General features: G+C 39.9%; 1 protein-coding gene across 1 annotated transcript in view; it reads right to left on the bottom strand.

The window, feature by feature from the left end:
• tspearb (thrombospondin-type laminin G domain and EAR repeats b) overlaps positions 1–12,552 on the bottom strand; it is a 20,263-nt gene extending 7,711 nt beyond the window's left edge. The window contains exons 1-10 of the mRNA XM_050049253.1: positions 11,693–12,552; positions 8,968–9,194; positions 6,562–6,626; positions 6,320–6,481; positions 5,997–6,229; positions 5,596–5,686; positions 5,336–5,489; positions 1,926–2,057; positions 508–625; positions 293–407 (exon numbers count right to left, since the gene is read on the bottom strand). Of these exons, the coding sequence (XP_049905210.1) occupies positions 293–407; positions 508–625; positions 1,926–2,057; positions 5,336–5,489; positions 5,596–5,686; positions 5,997–6,229; positions 6,320–6,481; positions 6,562–6,626; positions 8,968–9,049 (1,152 nt within the window). The 5' untranslated portion in view covers positions 9,050–9,194; positions 11,693–12,552. The remainder of the gene's footprint in view (positions 1–292; positions 408–507; positions 626–1,925; positions 2,058–5,335; positions 5,490–5,595; positions 5,687–5,996; positions 6,230–6,319; positions 6,482–6,561; positions 6,627–8,967; positions 9,195–11,692) is intronic.
• Positions 12,553–18,135: the final 5,583 nt, after the last annotated feature.

Here is an 18,135-nt window from a genome sequence, read left to right on the forward strand (position 1 = left end):
CTCAGTCCAATAGAGCACCTTTGGGATGTGCTGGAACGGGAGATTCTCATCATGGATGTGCAGCCGACAAATCTGCAGCAACTGTGTGATGTCATCATGTCAATATGGACCAACATCTCTGAGGAATGTTTCCAGCACTTTGTTAAATCTGTGACACCAAGAATTAAAAAGGGGCCAACCCGCTGCAAGCAAGGTGTACCTCATAAAATGACCGGTGACTTTTATGTCTCACAGTTTAGTTTGGTGTTAATAACATGGAGTGATGAAGGTTTGAAGGTGGAGCAGCTCTCACCTGACTGTCGATGGTGAAATGTTTCCAGGCTCGAGCCTCCTGAGTGCTGATGTTCTGGTGGAGATGGAACGACCCATTCTTCCATCTGTAAATACCTGAACCGGGTCGAGAGTCCCTGCAGGATGAGACATGAGAGTTACCATGGAGACGCAGAGGACACAGTTAGTCCTTTACGTCCCTCAGAGCTGGTGGTGTTGTTCTAGGTGTTTTAGTACCTGTTGGCTGCAGCCATGAACAGGCCCTCAGACGGGATGGAGAAGACCTCGACGTCAAAGGTTTCTGAGCTGGTGTACAGATCCTGGTAGTCCTCCACGTAGTCCAAACGCTCCGGATCTGCAGAGGACACACGAGACATGTGCAAGAGACACATGAAGTACAGGGGCCACTTAGTTTTATGCTATATATTTTATGCATGTTTTAAATCAAAGTCACCATACCTCTCTACAGGACTCAGTTGTCATCACAGCCAAAACATTAAAGTGTTGACAAACAATGTCCTAATTTCTCTTTTCAATTACCTTTATTAAAAATCCTCATATGCGACATACATACTAATAATTATATAATAATTCTGACTATGTTTAACAAAAAATAATGTTTTCACTGTTTACTAGAAGAATGTATCATCTTATTCTTTAAGATTATTTTTGACACAGCATCACTTTATTATTAAATTACTGATTTATCTCCTTCACTTAACTTTTAAAATGATTTCACTGAAACGTCATATATTATTAAATTCTGACTTTCTCCCAAACAGCATTTTTGTCTCATAATGACTATTTTCTTTTTCACTTTTTCCCAAAATATAAATTAAATTCTAGTAATATAATGAAAAATAATTTTCTTAAACATGAGGACTTTATGTTACAATGATTCTTTCCTCTAAAGTTGGGAAACTGTACATTAATATTTTTTTGTATATTTTAGTAGTATTTTTTTGTTTTTTTCTCCCCCCACATATCTATTAATATTTCTTGTACATTTTACCAATTATTTGGGAGAGTTTTTTATATTTTTAATTTTATTTATACCCCTCCCAAAAAAAATCGATATTTTACAATTTTACATTTTTTTTTTTACATTGCACTAATTTTGAAGGCAATTTTCTGGTACATTTTTAAATATTTTTTGATAAAATAATAATAATAATCCTTTACATGGATTTATTAATATTTCTTATACATTTTACAAATCATTTTCAGAAAATGTTCACACATTATTCATTTATTTAATTTTCTTTTTTTTACATTTCGAATATATTATTCGTACATTTAAAAAAAAAATCAAACATTTTACAATATTTTTCTGATATTTTACTGATAATTTTCAGAATTATTTCATACATTTTACTAATAGTTTCATACATATATTGATTATTTTTGTACTTTTTCGTATGTTTTAATATTTTTCACAAAATTTTCAAACATTTATTTATAGTTTTTGGGACATTTTTGACGTCTGACATTTGACTTCTTTTTTTTCCACAGTTTTTTTTGTACATTTCTGTTTTGCACATTTTGCCCATATTTTTTGACATCCTACCAACATATGTCAGGACAACACAACATGTGACGTGCGTCTGTTTCTTTATATTATTTTCTGACTGCACTGTGAACATATTCAGACTCACTGTGCAGCAGAGTCCTCCAGGTGAGTCCGTCACAGATGAACAGGCCTTTTCTCTGAATGTTGAACCACAGCTGGCCCTGCTCCGGTCCTGAACATGTCGGAGGATTCCCCAGAGTCACTCTGGCCTCCGCCTCTGAAATACAACAACAAAACCAACAACACCTCTTCAAGAAGTTTCACAGTGTGAGGGTTAGGGTCGAGCACGAAATAAAACTGCTGTAAACATTTACTCAAGTACTGTAAAATTACAGGCACTTTACTATCTATATAAATTATAGTATTTCCACTTTATGCTACTTTATTTTCACTTGGCTACATCTTAGAGGGACATATTGTACTTTTTACCGCATTTCATTTATCTGACACCTTGAGTTATTTTTTTAATTCAGATTTTGCAGAAAATATATAAACATACGAGTTTAGCTTCCAAAAAGTAAAATTACTTCTTGACGGTACCTCACAGATTTATGATAGTACAGCACACAGTGCAGACAGTGTGGAGGTGAAGCGTGATGAAGGAAAGCCCCTTCTGTTTAGAACAACAGGAACTAGAAACCATTTATTATTTGTCTTTTCAGCGTCTGGCCTCAGACAGTAACTGTATCTGACAGCTCAGCGTTAATGAGCTGAAGGTAATGAAGGTTTTCGTCACTCCTTCAAACCACACGTCTTCATTATGAGCAGACAGAGGGAGATGACTCTCATATCATTACACATCAGTCAGAGAGACGACAGACACACGGGCTGCTAATGAGATTCAACCTGAGGAAAGAAACACCACTGATTTACAGCACTGAACCTGACAGACATGATGTCACTGTATATTTCCTGTTAGCAGCTCCTGGTTACACTGTGGATGTACACACACCTATCACTGGATTACTGTCAGACTAAGGAAAACTTAAAAACATGAAGGTTCTCAGGCAGGTTCTGCAGATATGATTAGCCTGTTAGCTTTAGCTTCAATGCCTAGCCACCAACACTTTTTCACTTTGACCTCATCACATATAGAAGTCTGGTCTTGGACTTTCAGCGTCCACATACGACGTGCAAGGTGCCCTGGGTACCCTGAGTTTAGGCAACAAAAACACGTGGTTGAGTTTAGGCAACAAAAACACGTGGTTAGGTTTAGGATAAAAGAACAGGGTTTGGCTTTATAATCTTAGGTGATGCAAACACCGCTACCCTGAGTGAAAGTCTGTGGTTGTTGGACCCATCCACCACCCCTCTCACCTGCCCCACTTGGACGTTTGGCGTCTTAACTTTTGTTCTTATCACTGGCCACGTAGTCCAGTGTGGGACAAGACCAGTCATGTATCATGCCAACATTAGGCCCTGATCACACAAAAAGTGTTTCAGCAGCTTGAGGCACCTTTTCATGACTCTTAACAAGAGTGAAACTTTTTGCTCGCCGTTTTTGCGTTGCGACACGCCTGCAGTTTCTGTGCTCTAGGCGCCTGCTGTTTCTGCCGGTGCTCTGAACTGAAAAACTTCAACTCAGAGCGGAAAAACACCCCACGTCATCTTTTTTTACAAGTTTACAGTTGGTAAACAGTGGAGGAGAAGCTGGTGGTAGCAGTTGCTGGATACCCAGAGCTATACGGCCCAATGATAGACAGCAGGTTGTCAAACTGCCCCTGAGTCATCCTAAAATATGCCAGGAAACAGCATCATGGAGGAGACGCTCCTGGACCAACTGGTGGAACTCCCCGTGATCCACCCTCTTTTTTAGGGTCTCATGTACCCACACAGATCTCAGTTTCTTTTTTCGTCAGTGTCTGACACCGCCCAATAACCGGATCTTATAAGTTCATAGTGAGACCTGGTTGTTTAGGAAGACTGTTCTTCCCCTATAGTCATACTGGAGCTGTTTTTGCCTCTTTAGATATTCAAATGAAAAAGTCTGAGGAGGTAAGAGGTGTCACTGGTCATGATAACGTCACCTCTGACAAGGTTGTCTTTCAACTTCATTAATAACAGTAAGTTTGTCTCACATCTCATCATCCAGACTCATGTTCCAGCAAACACAAACACTGAAACATCAGGTCAAGTCTGACAATAAGTCGACTTTGTTGTGAGCAGTGTGTAGGAACGTAAATCAAACACACCTCAGATGTTTCGCCCGATTGAAGTTTATATAAACTGTGAGTCATAAAGCGTCAGATATCCATCAGAGTTGAATCTGCTGAACTTTATTAACTCTGTGAGCCTCAGGCTGCTTCAGATTCATATCAGCTTCATCTCTGAGTCCAGGACAAAACCCTACAGCACGTTTAGTCATTTATAACCACAACAATCACATAATACTGTAAGACCTGCTGGGTCAGCGTCAGAGACTATATAGCTAGGCTAACAGTTTCCCTCTGCTTCCAGTCTTTGTGCTAAGCTAGGCTAACAGTTTCCTCTTGCTTCCAGTTTTTGTGCTAAGCTAGGCTAACAGTTTTCCTCTCTTCCAGTCTTTATACTAAGATAGGCTAACAGTTTCCCTCTGTTTCCAGTCTTTGTGCTAAGCTAGGCTAACAGTTTCCCTCTCTTCCAGTCTTTATACTAAGCTAGGCTAACAGTTTCCTCTTGCTTCCAGTTTTTGTGCTAAGCTAGGCTAACAGTTTTCCTCTGCTTCCAGTCTTTGTGCTAAGCTAGGCTAACAGTTTCCCTCTGCTTCCAGTCTTTGTGCTAAGCTAGGCTAACAGTTTCCCTCTGCTTCCAGTCTTTGTACTAAGCTAGGCTAACAGTTCCTGAATATCACTGAAAGCCCCCGACTGTTTCATGGGGGAGAGAACACACCTGCACCATGTTGTTGTTTTTATAACTGAACATCGTCACCTGTCAGTCACTGTTGTCATGGAAACACACAGAACAGTAACCCGACAGTCAATCAAACCACACACACACACACACACACACACACACACACACACACACACACACACACACAGAGGAAGTTCCGCCCTGTCAGTCATGTTGTATCTCAGGTTACTGAATCTCTGATACCATCACAAGCTGAAGCACCAACACTGAGCTGAGAGTCCTCACTGACCCTCATGTTCACCTGATACACCTGTTTATATCAGGGTCTCTCTACGAGGCCAAAAGTTTGTGGACGAGGGCTGCAGTTAAAGATTAAATTCAGATTACTCTCTAGATTATTTATCAATTAAAGGTTTGGTCTAAAAACATCAGAGCCTGAAGTGACTTCATTAAATGTCTTGTTTTGTCCAACAAACATTTATTAATCCAAAAATATTAAAGTTACTGTCATGTCAGACGTCAGAGGGAGAGCACAACCTCACGGACTTTAACCATTAATTGACTAATAAAATAGCTGCTGATTAATTTTCTGTTTTCCTGGGGGTTAAAGACACAGCCTGTGTACGGCCTCTTAGATCTGATCCCAGCCCCTCCTCTCCTCACCATATGGGTAAACTGGTCCATACTGGTCGGGCTGCAGAGGGGTGGACTTTAGGACCTGGGGGATGGATAGCTCAGCAAGGCTGGGGTCAGAGGTCGGACACAGTCTGGGCGTGGCGTCTGAACCAGGAAGCAGAACCAGCTGCCGCAGTAAACCCTGAACACAGACAGGAAGTTCTAAGCTTTTTCACATTAAAGCTTCTGTTTTTAGATATGACACCAGGACCCTGGAGGGCTGTCCACAGTCCTGATCCCAGACTCACAGAGAAGCGTCCCCTCATCCTCCTCCTGCTGCCAATGAAGAACCTGGAGCCTCTGGTGCTCAGAGCGCTGGGGAACGACCAAACCTGTTTACTGGGAAACAGGAAACCAGTTAATGTAACAATCTGGCCTCTGGGCTTCAAACTGACCTCACTGTGGACTGAACCTGATGATGAACTGGTCAGACACCAGTTTAAACTGGTCTGAACTGGTTTAAACTGGTATGAACCAATCTGAACTGGTCTGAACAGATCTAAACTGGTCTGAACTAGAATTAACTGGTATGAAATGGTCTGAACCCGCCTGAACTGGTCTGAAGCACTCTGAACTTGTCTAGTTGATCTAATCGGAAACCAATCTGAACTGGTCTGAACCAGTCTGGACTGGTCTGACAGTTACTCACAGCTCCAGAGGAAGTCCACAGTCGATGGTCAGCGTGGCGTACGGTCCGGTGACGGCGAGCACCACAGTGTGCCAGCGGTTATCATCCAGTCCAATATCCTTAAAGCTCAGCCGGCTTCGTCCACCAACACCGGGGGGTGTAACCAGGAGGTGCAGGCGGTTCTCTGAGACACGTAACCCTAGCAACAGGGAATCCGATCTCTCGTCCACCACAGAGAAGACGTATTCGTTCCTCTGGAAAAAGAGAGAAGAAGAACAGGTTAGATCAGACCGGATCAGACTGGATCAGGTTCTGTGAGGTTATCATCCATTCTACTGGCTCACCTTCTGTCTTAGTCTCGGTATCTTGATGGTGGCAACCAATGAGAACTCAGCTGGGAAGTAGTCACAGTTGCTGAAGATTTGGGAGGCGGGAAAACTCAGCGCTGTTGCCATGGCTCCGGCCAGTCGGAGACCTCTGGACCCTTTGGACTGAACCATCTGCACCTGATTGGTCATTTGTTTGATCATGTGTTAGCACCATCTGGTCTGCAGTCATTAACTCTTCATGTGTTCACCTGTCCTACCTGTGGGGGCGGGGCTTGTCCTGGGTGTGGAAGGACTCTGGCCAGCAGGTCAAGAGGCAGCAGGTCTGTGGAGGAAACAGAAAGTACGAACTGCATCAGAAACAACATGTTACATTTATTAAAAAGAGAGAAATCTATTTTTTTCTTTGTTGTTATGAGAGTCAGATACATCAGACTCACAGAGAAAGGCTGAGTCTTTGTGCTAAGCTAGGCTAACAATCCCCTCTGTTTACGGTCTTTGAACTAAGCTAGGCTAACAGTTTCCCCCTGCTTACGTTCTTTTAGCTAAGTTAGGCTAACAGTTTCCTCCCTGCTTACATTCTTTGAGCTAAGCTAGGCTAACAGTTTCCCCCTGCTTACGTTCTTTGAGCTAAGCTAGGCTAACAGTTTCCTCCCTGCTTCCAGTCTTTGTGCTAAGCTAGGCTAACAATGCCCTCCTGTTTACGGTCTTTGAACTAAGTTGGGCTAACAGTTTCCCACGCTTATGTTCTTTGTGCTAAGCTAGGCTAACAGTTTCCTCCTGCTTTAAGTCTTTGTGGTAAGTCATGCCTTTCAATGGAACTCGTGAACTTGCGGTTATAGCACGGGAAGCGGTGTACAGGATATGCTTGGTGTTCAAATGATAAAGTCATGAGAGCAACGCTGCTAGTTCACAAAACGGACGCTGCTGCCTGCGTCTAGAAGCCAGAAAACTAAACAATTTAGCAAGCTAGCGAGTGGCTCATGTAATGCAGGAAATGCAAAGGCATAATGTCAGTGTATGAGGCCCTTCAGAATATCAAAATTTTTCCTCAGAAATATTATAAAATATTTTAAGAAATCTTAACGTTCATGGCCTCCATCATTTCTGAGAACTTCAGCAAACTCATCACAGCTGAAGTGAAATCAGTAAAAATGAATTTCAGTCTGAGTGAGTCACAGCTGATGTTACACAACAGCTGTCTATTTTTATTCTATTCTATCAGATGTCTTTCTAACAGGACATTTTCCTCTTCCTGTGATTGATAAGTGTATCTGTCATGTGGTCAGCTGGATATTAATCTGTATCAGATATCTGATTCACTCTTCAGCTACACAGAGTTTATTTTCATCACATCGTCACCTCAGGGTGCGTTTGATTCCTCCACCTGTGGCTTCAGTGCCGATTTAAAAATAGAACCAAAGGTGTGTCCAGGTAGAGATATCTGCTGCTGGAGGCTGGGGTTCGTCTAATAATGATGCCATGTTTTGTTTTTCACCAAGAGAAATAGTCTACATTGAACAGTTTTTTTTGTGTGTTTTTGATCAGTTGATCTGTAACAGTCAGAATAGAAACAGCCTGAATTCAGCCCACCACACAGTTCATAATGTTACAGATCAGTTAGTTTGAGTATTGTAGGGAGGAACATACAGAGTCATGGAGTAATGTACAGAATCATTAAAAAAAACAGAGTCATAAAAAGTGTCTGAGAAACAAGTAAATGTGAATTATTGTTGCAATGAATGGGGAAAAATTGGGATTTTCTTTTTTAAGGATTGGTTAAATGTATGTTGAATCCTGTGATGACCAGATTGTACCATTGCATATAGCAGCAGCAGGATGCTCGGTCCTGTTGCAGGACTGAACGCAGTCTTCAGCATCCAGGACAGAGTCAGAGACGGATATGACAGGTGACAGATATGAGATGAAAGAAGAGACGCACAGGGAGTTTAAATCTTTGTCTCTGTTAGTTTTTATCTGGAATTCCCCTTTAAGCTCCTCTGAGGCCGTCTGTGTGTTTTGTTGCTGCAGTGGGATCAATGAAAGATGAATGGAGGATGAATGGAGGATGAATGGAGGGAGGGGACGACATGTACAGAAACAGATCTCACATTTCAAAGACACGAAACAATAACGAAGCACAAAGCAGCAGAGAAACGTCTGAAACACATGAAACACAGCGGCCGGGTCAAAGAGGCCACAGATACAGTGAATATCCTGATGCTAATGTCGGCTAATCACTGCAATACATTCATTCTTTCATTCATTCATTCATTCATTCATTACCAGAGGAAAAAGTCTGTCACTTTAATACAGTTGTTGGTCTGTTAAGGATTTTAAAGACATTTTAGGGTTTCGTCCACTGTTTTTAGCGGTTGTTGGTCAGCTCGGCAAACTGTTTCCCTCTGCTTCTAGTCTTTGTGCTAAGCTAGGCTAACAGTTTCCCTCTGCTTCTAGTCTTTGTGCTAAGCTAGGCTAACAGTTTTCCTCGGCTTCTAGTCTTTGTGTTAAGCTAGGCTAACAGTTTCCCCCTTCTTCTAATTCTGTGTGCTAAGCTAGGCTAACAGGGGGACATGATGATAGACTGCTCCTTTAATGCTAACAACAGATCCAACAGACTTGTTGGGACCTTTAACATGTCACAAGTCACACCTGTGTCCTCATACCTGTGCAGGGTCTCCAGCTCTGGCTCCAGACTCTGGCGGCGAGCAGCACCACAGTGAGCAGCAGGGAGTGACACACCAACATAACGCCAATGACGTGGGTTTGATTCCCCCTCACCGGTCTGCTTCTTGACCTGCGTCGCTCACCGTCATTTTCAGGCTGACAGACGACCTGCACCAGGAAGGCATCCAATCAGATTCTCTTCTTCTTCTCTGCAGCGTTCAGACGTCTGTGTCGAAAACAGAATAAAACATCACTAAAATAAAATAATCAGCTGTTACAGCAACTTGAATTAGGATTTAATGCACATTGTCATTCCTTACTTTCAAATTAAAACCAATTTTTAACATCAACACATCAAAACTTTGAAAATCAAACCTTGAAATGAGTCGGAGGATTTTCTTCCTTCTCAAGTTTCTTCATTAAAACCACACTACATATTGAAATGAAAACAATCCAGACATATCACCTTCAAACCTCCTTCATCAGCTCACTGAATGTCGGACACATTAACTTCACCTGAAGAAAAATAAAGTAAAATTCAAAGCAACAAAAATCACGTCAGAGTTGTGGCGAGGTTTGACGTGGTATCAAGGGATAGAAGACTAAGTATTAACTTGACAGTAACCCGAGCTGTAAGCTGAAACCATTTCCCTCAGTGGAAACGAAGCTTTTATTTACTTTAATTTCACAGATAAGAAACAATAAATTGTTAAGACAATAAATCCTCCACAAAAATAACATTTTAAGTCTTGTGTGTGATTTATCCTGGCTTCATATGAGCAGAGGAAATCTCTGCTCGTCACTACGCTAATTTAAACAATGTAAAATGCCATAGGCTTGTGCTAATAACGTTAGCATGTTGTATTTGTTTGGAAGATGTGTTTAGTATGAGACAGTTGTTTTGTCAGTGAACCTTGTGAGTTGTAATGGAGCCGAATTTTGTAACATTACCTTTGTTAAATGTTGCTGTTGTCCCTGGCTTCATATGAGTAGAGGAAATCTCTGCTATCTGCTAGGCTAATTCATACAATGTAAAATGCCATAGGCTTGTGCTAATAACGTTAGCATGTTGTATTTGTGGGGAAATGTGTCCAGATAAAGACAAGTGTTTGTCTGTGAATGCTGCGAGTTATAGTGAAGCTGATACTTGTGTTTGAAATTGTCTCTATTAAGCCATGTTTAATGTGTGTTTTGAATCAACTAAACTTTACAGCACTTCACAGTGACACAGACACACCACTGCACAAGTATGAATAATCACAACAGCTTTGGCTCTGTATAGAGCTGATGTACAAGTATAAATCCTGCTTCACTGTTATCAGTAAACCTGACCTCTGTGATCTGACAGTAACAACTGAAGGAAACTCAGACGAGTGTATCAACATGTTTGCCAGCTAGACGATCAGGGGACCCTGTTCACACACAGGTTTGTGAGGACATCACACCTCTACAGATACAGAGGAGATTTTTCTACAGGCAACTTTAATATCTTCCTAATTATAATGATAAAGTTTATCAGATACAAGGAATAAAACCAGTGAAACCAGTGACTCAGACGTCAGATACAATCTAAAATGTGCAGCGGATAAAACTTTACAAGATATAAAGAATGAAAGACACGAGGATGACTGATAGACTAAGAAGATAATGAGGGTTCCCATAGATTTTCATGTAAAGATTTAAAAACCTTTCCAGGACTTTTAAAGGACCCATAATATATTTCCATTCACAACATCAAACTTTTCACACAATTTAAAAATTTTAGTGGGTCAAAATTAGTTCAATTAGCTTAATCACTCTGCCACAATATATTTAAACATTCAACATATCAGCCTTTAACTCTTCAAATGTAATTTAAGTTAACATGAAGCAAGACATATACATCTACCCTACCCAAACGAACAGCACTTAGGGGGCAAACGAACTTGAGTCGGACTGAACCAAACCAAACAGGTAGGTGTGAAAGCATCCTAAATTTGCTGTTATGTTGCATTACACATGAGGCTACACTTTGACTTTTCCAAAACTTTCAAGGGTTTTTCTCATTCCATGACTTTCCCAGGCCCAGAAAACTAAATTGTGAAACAACTTTTGCAGGTTTTCCATGACTGTGGGTATGCTGTATAATGATTTGGTGAGGCAGGTCAATACAGAGTCCTGACAGCGAAGCCCTGATCCCCTACAGCCTTAAATCTGACCCAGGTTCAGGTGTGACGTCTTCAAGTGTTTAACTAAATATAATCTGGATCCTTTAAACACTTTGAGGTTTAAGGTGCCGACCTTGAACCACAACATCTCTGTTCAAGTCCAAACCTGGACCTTTGTCTCTCTACTTTAGTTAACAACACCCTAACCTTTAAAATAACATATTAAATATATAATTATATAAGTAATCATGTCTTGGTGCTTCAGGTATATATTTTTATCCCAGCCTCACTCCTGTTCTCATCATCTGTAAAATGTCTCCAGGACTCGACCAGTTTAAGTTCTTTATTTACAGGTGTAAATCAGAAATCACTCAACAGACCCAAACTACAACAAAACACAGCTGCTGTAAACCAGGAGAACTCCACGTTTGTCATCACCACACTGACTACTGTTTGTTTTTAGGGTTTTAATTGACTGAGTGAAACCATCACAATGTCTTCGGTTCATTGTCAACACCTAAACATGATTTGAAGTTTGTATTATTAAGTTTTTCAAATAAATAATGTAAAATCAAACCTGAGTCAGAGGTCAGAGGTTAATCCAGCCTGCTGAGTCCTGATCCTGGATCAGTTCATGGTCCAACACTGACATGAAGACACTTTATTTCCTCTTGTCCTGAAACCCCTCCAAGACGTCTTGAAGGAGATGTCCTTCGTTCAAACTTTGTCGTCTCTGAAACAGTCCTAAATAAATGTTCTAAAGATCGTCTGTTGCAGGAACGAAACCCAAAATAATCTCTGAGAAGTCCGTCCTTCTGTCCTCCTCAGGTCTTAACTTTAGGACATTTGATGTCCTGTCTTCTTCAGAAATTTCTTCCCGGTGTCCTTCTCTTCAAATGATCCAGTAAATAGAAAATCTAATTTCTTAAACTCCCTCAAAACATTTTTTTTTTTAACTTTCTGTTCTTTAAAAACCAAAATAAAAAGATCTCAGAGAAGTTGTCTTGATTGTCGTCTTCAAATATTCAATCTTTGGTCTTTAAAAACATGCAGGCAGAAAAAAAACAGGACGTGTCCATCTGTCTTCACATTTCAAACCTTAACTTTGTTCCATTTTTTAATTCTTACAGCATCTTAAAAAGTTCGTCACAGTGGTCCATCTTTCTTTAGTGTTTTCTGTCAGATGTCCTAAAGATGCAGACGTCCACCTGTCATTCTTTTAAAGTCTTTTTAAACCTTCCTTCAGACTTCTACTTTTCTTTAAATCTCAATAAACCCTCCTGAAGATGTGTCTTTGTCTCTGAGGACACACAGTCCACAGGTCGTCTCAGTTCTTCACCTCTGAACACGACTGTTTGTAAAAGCTCTTCAGATGAGAGACTTCAAAGAGCCGAAGTAGCCTCAGAAGTTTGTTCCCTTCAGCTCAGAGCACTCAGACTGACTGAAGTGATGTTCAGGTTCAGGTGAGACAGTTTACCTGCAGGTGAGGCAGCCTCGCTCGCCCCACATTTACATATAAAAGACTGGGAGGAGCTGAAGAGAGAGAGAGGGAGGGGGGCAGCCTCTTTAACTCTGAAGATGAACAGAGTCAAACATGATTCACAGAGACATCAGAAGGAAATGCTTCCTATATTTACTCATTTATTCACTTAAAAACATTTAGAAAAAGGAATTCTCTTAACTTTTATTTTATTGCTTATTTTAACTACATTGTTTTATGAATTTTACATTTAATTTTTTTATCATTGTTCGCCTGCCATTTTCAATTTGTCTCATGAAGCACTTTGTAACTTCGAAAAAGGCTATATAAATAAAGTTTATTATCACTATAGAAAAACAAACAACAAACAGAACAGAATTTACAAACACCTTTCGATATATAAACGAATATAATGTAATATGTAATCATTCATTCATTTTCCATAACCGCTTACCCTGTTGGGGGTCATGGGGGGTGGAGCCTATCTCAGCTGTCATTGGGCGAGAGCTCTGCTGCTCATCCCACAAATGCATGTTCCTTACAAATGTGGCTCCATTTAAAAGGAAAATAAACAGGCTTTCTAACGGTATAAGATTTATTGCCAAGAAGCATTGTTACAACAAAGAGAAAATCTACTTTTTGTGCTTAGTTTATATTAATAGTTTAATTAATAAATTTGGGACAGTTGTTGACAATTTCCTTTTCAATGAGACATGAATACTGAGGAGGGGGCAGGATTATACAAGTGTTCACTTGTTACTGCTCCTTTTCGAGCATGTCTGATGTTTTGTTTGTTTTTATTTTTTGGCTTTGCTTGAAATTAAGCCATTCACTCATTCATCTGCATCAAAATATACTTAAAGTACCAAAAGTAAAGTATTGATTGTGCAGAATAATGTGTATGATATTACTGGATCATAATTATTGAAGAGTTAATGTGTTGATCAGTTTAATGTTGCAGCTCATTTTAATGACTCTATATACTGCTGGGGAGTTTAATCAACAATCATTTATTGTTTGTCTTATATGATTAAAGTTATTAAATAAATATAGTGCAGGAAATAGAACAAGTAGCAGAAAATGGAAATACTCAATTAATGTTTCAGAAGCACAGGCATACCTGTGTCTCTCTGAGGTCAATGTGTTTTATATCTGCATGAATCATTTCTGATGTGAAATCTATTAAAATCAGATTTTAAGACTGAAGACATTTTGTATGTGTAAATTACAGTAAAGTTCGGGTCTGAATTACAGTCACACCTTGTGTATTTCTACATGTTCAGGCTGTCGGATTAAAATATATAAAAGAGGAAAAGATTTTATGATGAACAAGTTATTCTAATTTAAGAGACAAAAACCCAGATATATCCTGAAGGTTGTTAAAAGCCTCGATTCTGACATTATTATTAATGTTGATATTAAATTCTATATTATATAATTTCTATTTTGTGATGATTAGGATTTTATGATTATTATCTTATTATCAAATTAGTATTTGTCAAATTTCTCACAAAATATCTAGCACATGTTGATTTCTGTTCATCTCCATGCAGACAGTGTTTTGACACATTAATAAAAACTTTATCGACACTGAACTCGTTCTGTCTGTTGAATCTGTTGATTTATGTGATGACACAGATGAAGTGTCAGAAGAACATCTGAGCCGAGATGAAACAGAAGAAGAAGACGAGATGAAAAGAGATGGAAGAGATAAAGAGAAGAAGAAGTGACTGATCTCTGCATCTCTGCCTCGCTCCCTCAGGTGTGTTCACCATCACTACACAGGAATTCCCCAGGTGAGCTGAAGCTCCGCCTCCTACCTGTCTGACCCGCCCATACACACACAAACACACACATCGCACCTGTGCTGCTGTGATTCTTTCATTTTAATGATCTGAACTGTTTGAGTGATTTTAGTGCAGCGATGGAAAGTAACTAAGTACATTTGCTCTATAAGTGCTGTACCTCTGTCCACATTCCAGGTACTTGTATTTCACTTTTTAGTTATCGCACAGATTGAAACATATGAAGAGTTTTTAAAATCTGATGTTTAGTTCTAAACAGTTTATGAAGTCCAGCTGAAACCATTAGTCCAATAATCAGTTAGTGTATTGACAGAAAACTAAAGTGAAACTTTCCTCCTCAGTAAGTGAAAATGTCCACAGAGCGCTGAGTCATTATAAATATTATATCTTTAATGTCGGGAGCTGTTAAATAATAACAGATTAAATGTGCCTGTAACATATGTGAGGAGTTTCTCAGTAACAGAAGTCTGTGGTTTCACTCGTGTCTCTGCCTGCTGGATCTGATCCAGGTTCAGATTTAAACCTGGATTATTTGGGCTTTAGCTGGATTCAGACACATCAGAGTCGATCCATCGTTTCATGTCTGAGGACATGATGAACAGTCCCGACACTGACTGATGACGCCTTCAGTCTTTACATTACTTTTGTTTTATCTTTTACATTTAAAGTTTTCCATTGATGGTTTTAAACATCAAACTTGTTAAACATCAAATTCAAGGACTTTTAAGGGACTTTCAAGGCCCAGTTCCCTCAAATTCAACGATCAAATGCAGCATAGTTTGAGAGACAGATGAAAGGCAATCACTCCAACAACACTGAGTTTTAATGATGAGAACTAAGGGACTTTACAGAATTAAAAAGAGCCTGTTTAATTATGCTAAGTAAAAAAAACTTTTTCTATTCACGTACAAAATATATAAAAACAAAACCCAATCACCAGATAAATGTTGCCGACTTTGTACGTTTCTGCAAACCACAGTTACATTTGTACGTTATTGTGTAGCAGATATGTGCAAACTTTTCATTTCAACAACACCAAGGTTAATGTGTGGTTAGACAAAAAGCTCCTCAGTAGCAAGGCTCCAGGTGTGGATGAGATTTGTCCTGAGATGCTGAAGGCTCTGGACATTGTTGGGCTGTCTTGGCTGACACACCTTTGTCAGTGTCACGTGGAGGTCGGGTACAGTGTGGCAGACCATGGTGGTAGTTCCCATTTTTTAAAAAAGGGACTGGTGAGTGTGCTACAATTATCAGGGTATCACACTGCTCAGCCTCCTTGGGAAAGTTTAGTCCATCGTAAGTCTCATCGTAAAGTCAAACATGTTTCTAGTGGGTGTTGGCCTCCACCAGGGTTGCCCCTTGTCACTGATTTTGTTTGTGATATTCATGAACAGGATCTCGAGATGCAGCTGAGGGGAGGAAGAGGTCCAGTTTGGGAACCTCAGAATTGCGTCTCTGCTTTCTTCAGGTGATGTGGTTCTGTTGGCTTCATCACACCGTGACCTCCAGCATGCACTGGGGCGTTTGCAGGGTCAGGATGAGAGTCAGAACCTCCACGTCTAAGGCCATGTTTCTCTGCCAGAACCCCCCTTGGGTTAGGAGTGAGTTTCTACCCCAAGCGAAGGAGTTCAAGTATCTCGGGGTCTCGTTCACGAGTGAGGGTAGAATGAAGTATGCGATGGATCTGCGGTTTGGCGCAGCGTCTGCAGTGCCAGACCATCATGGTGAAGAGGGAGCTGGAAGGCGAAGCTTTCAATTTACTGGTCCATCTACGTCCCAACCCTCACCTATGGTCATGAGCTCTGGGTAGTGACTGAAAGAATGAAGTCACTGATACAAGTGGCCGAAATGAGTTTCCTCTGTGGGGTGTCTGGGCTCAGCCTTAGAGATAGGATGAGGAGCTCGGACATCCGGAAGGAGCTCGGAGTAGAGCCGCTGCTCCTTTGCGTCAAAAGGGGTCAGTTGAGGTGGTTCGGGCATCTGACTAGGATCCTCCAGGGTGACTCCTGTTGGAGGTGTTCCGGGCACATCCCACTGGTAGGAGGCCCCGGGTCAGACCCAGAACACACAGGAGGGATTACATATCTCATCTGGCCTGGGAATGCCTTGGGGTCCCCCAGGAGGAGCTGGAAAGTGTTGCTCAGCCAGCTGCCTCTGCAACACGGCCCCAAAAAAGCAGTTGAAAATGGATGGATGGGGCTCATGGAGGTGGCTAAGCTGGCAGCTAACGATGATAACTCCATCAACAGTGCTGACAGAACTATGATGCTACACAAAAGTTAGTATTTTATTGGTTGGCTTGTTTTTTATTGGCATTCACAGAAATAGAACCAGCTGCAGGAAACAAAACACCCGCACTGACAAATCTTAAAGTTTCAGATTCAGTTTGGAGTAAAACATGTTCCTGAGACGACACAGAGGCCACGCCCCCTGACTTTAATACAGCAGCTAATGTGTTTTAAACACACACACACACTCAGGTAATGACAGCATGTGTGTGTGAACACACTCTGTCAGTAACTGATGGTGCTGTTTCTTCTTTGATGGTGTGTTATTGTTGGAGGCAGGTCGAGACAGGACTCAGGTACGCCTCTCCGCTCCGCTGTCATCCAACACCTCTTTATATTCTGACATATTTCTACACAGTGAAGTGTTTCAGCTGCTCCTCTGTTTATGTCTCTGAGCACTACATTACCCATCAGCCTCGGCTGCTGCCTTATAATACTTTAATTATGTGAGATCAGGATTATTTTACAGGTTATAACAGATCAATAACTGATAATCAGATCTTCCTGTTGTGTTTCTGCTCGCTCTGACAGAGGTAAATAACTGCACGTTTAACCAACAGTCTGTAATCTGTGTCTGAGTCCAGCTGACGAGGCAGAAACTGAAGCAGCAGGAGGGTTGACCGTTTAAATCCCAAATAATACATTTAGGTTTGTGACAACTTCCAAAACACAAGCTGTAGGAAATACATTTTATTTACAAAAATTTTTATTTTTATTTATCTATACAATTTATTTTTCATTTGTTTGTTTGTATATTGATAGAGTTATTGTTTGTTTCTTGAAAATCTAATTAAGTTTAAGAAAACAACCAATACCACGACACCACTTTTTACTTTCTACACTATCTTTATTTTTTAATGTCTTTTATTATGTGTCTTGTGTATGTTTGTATATTGATACAGGTTCTATCATGAGACTTTTTAATACATAATGAAGATTGTTTTTGTTTAAAGTCAAAAGTCAAGACGCTTTTTCATGTAAAGTTCAGATGTTTTTATTTAAACTCAAGATTTTTTGTTGAGTTGTGATTTTTTTTTTTTCCCCCCAAAAGATGAGATTTCATTGTTGAAAACCAAAATTTTTGCTCAAAGTTTAACTTTTTTTTCATTGAAAGTCAACGTTTTTAATGCAAGTTAAAATATTAGGTTGAAGGTCAAAAGTTAACTTTTTTTGTTTTTGTTAAAAGCCAATTGATTTCATTCAAAGCTTGACTTTTTTTAATTGAGAATCATATTAAAAATCAATGTTTTTGTTGAAGCCGATTTTTTTCAGTTAAAAAATTACTTTTTTTTTGTTGAAAGTTAAATTTAAGTTTATGTCAACATGTTTTTGCCAAAAGACAAATTTTATTGTTGAAAACCAGACTTTTTGTTCAAAGTTTAACCTAACCGAGTTGAGTTGATTGTTTTTGTTGAAATCTAATAAAGTGTAAAAAAAACCCCTCCAT

Source organism: Epinephelus moara, chromosome 7 (assembly GCF_006386435.1).
Source record: "Epinephelus moara isolate mb chromosome 7, YSFRI_EMoa_1.0, whole genome shotgun sequence".
Taxonomy (NCBI): Eukaryota; Metazoa; Chordata; class Actinopteri; order Perciformes; family Serranidae; genus Epinephelus; species Epinephelus moara.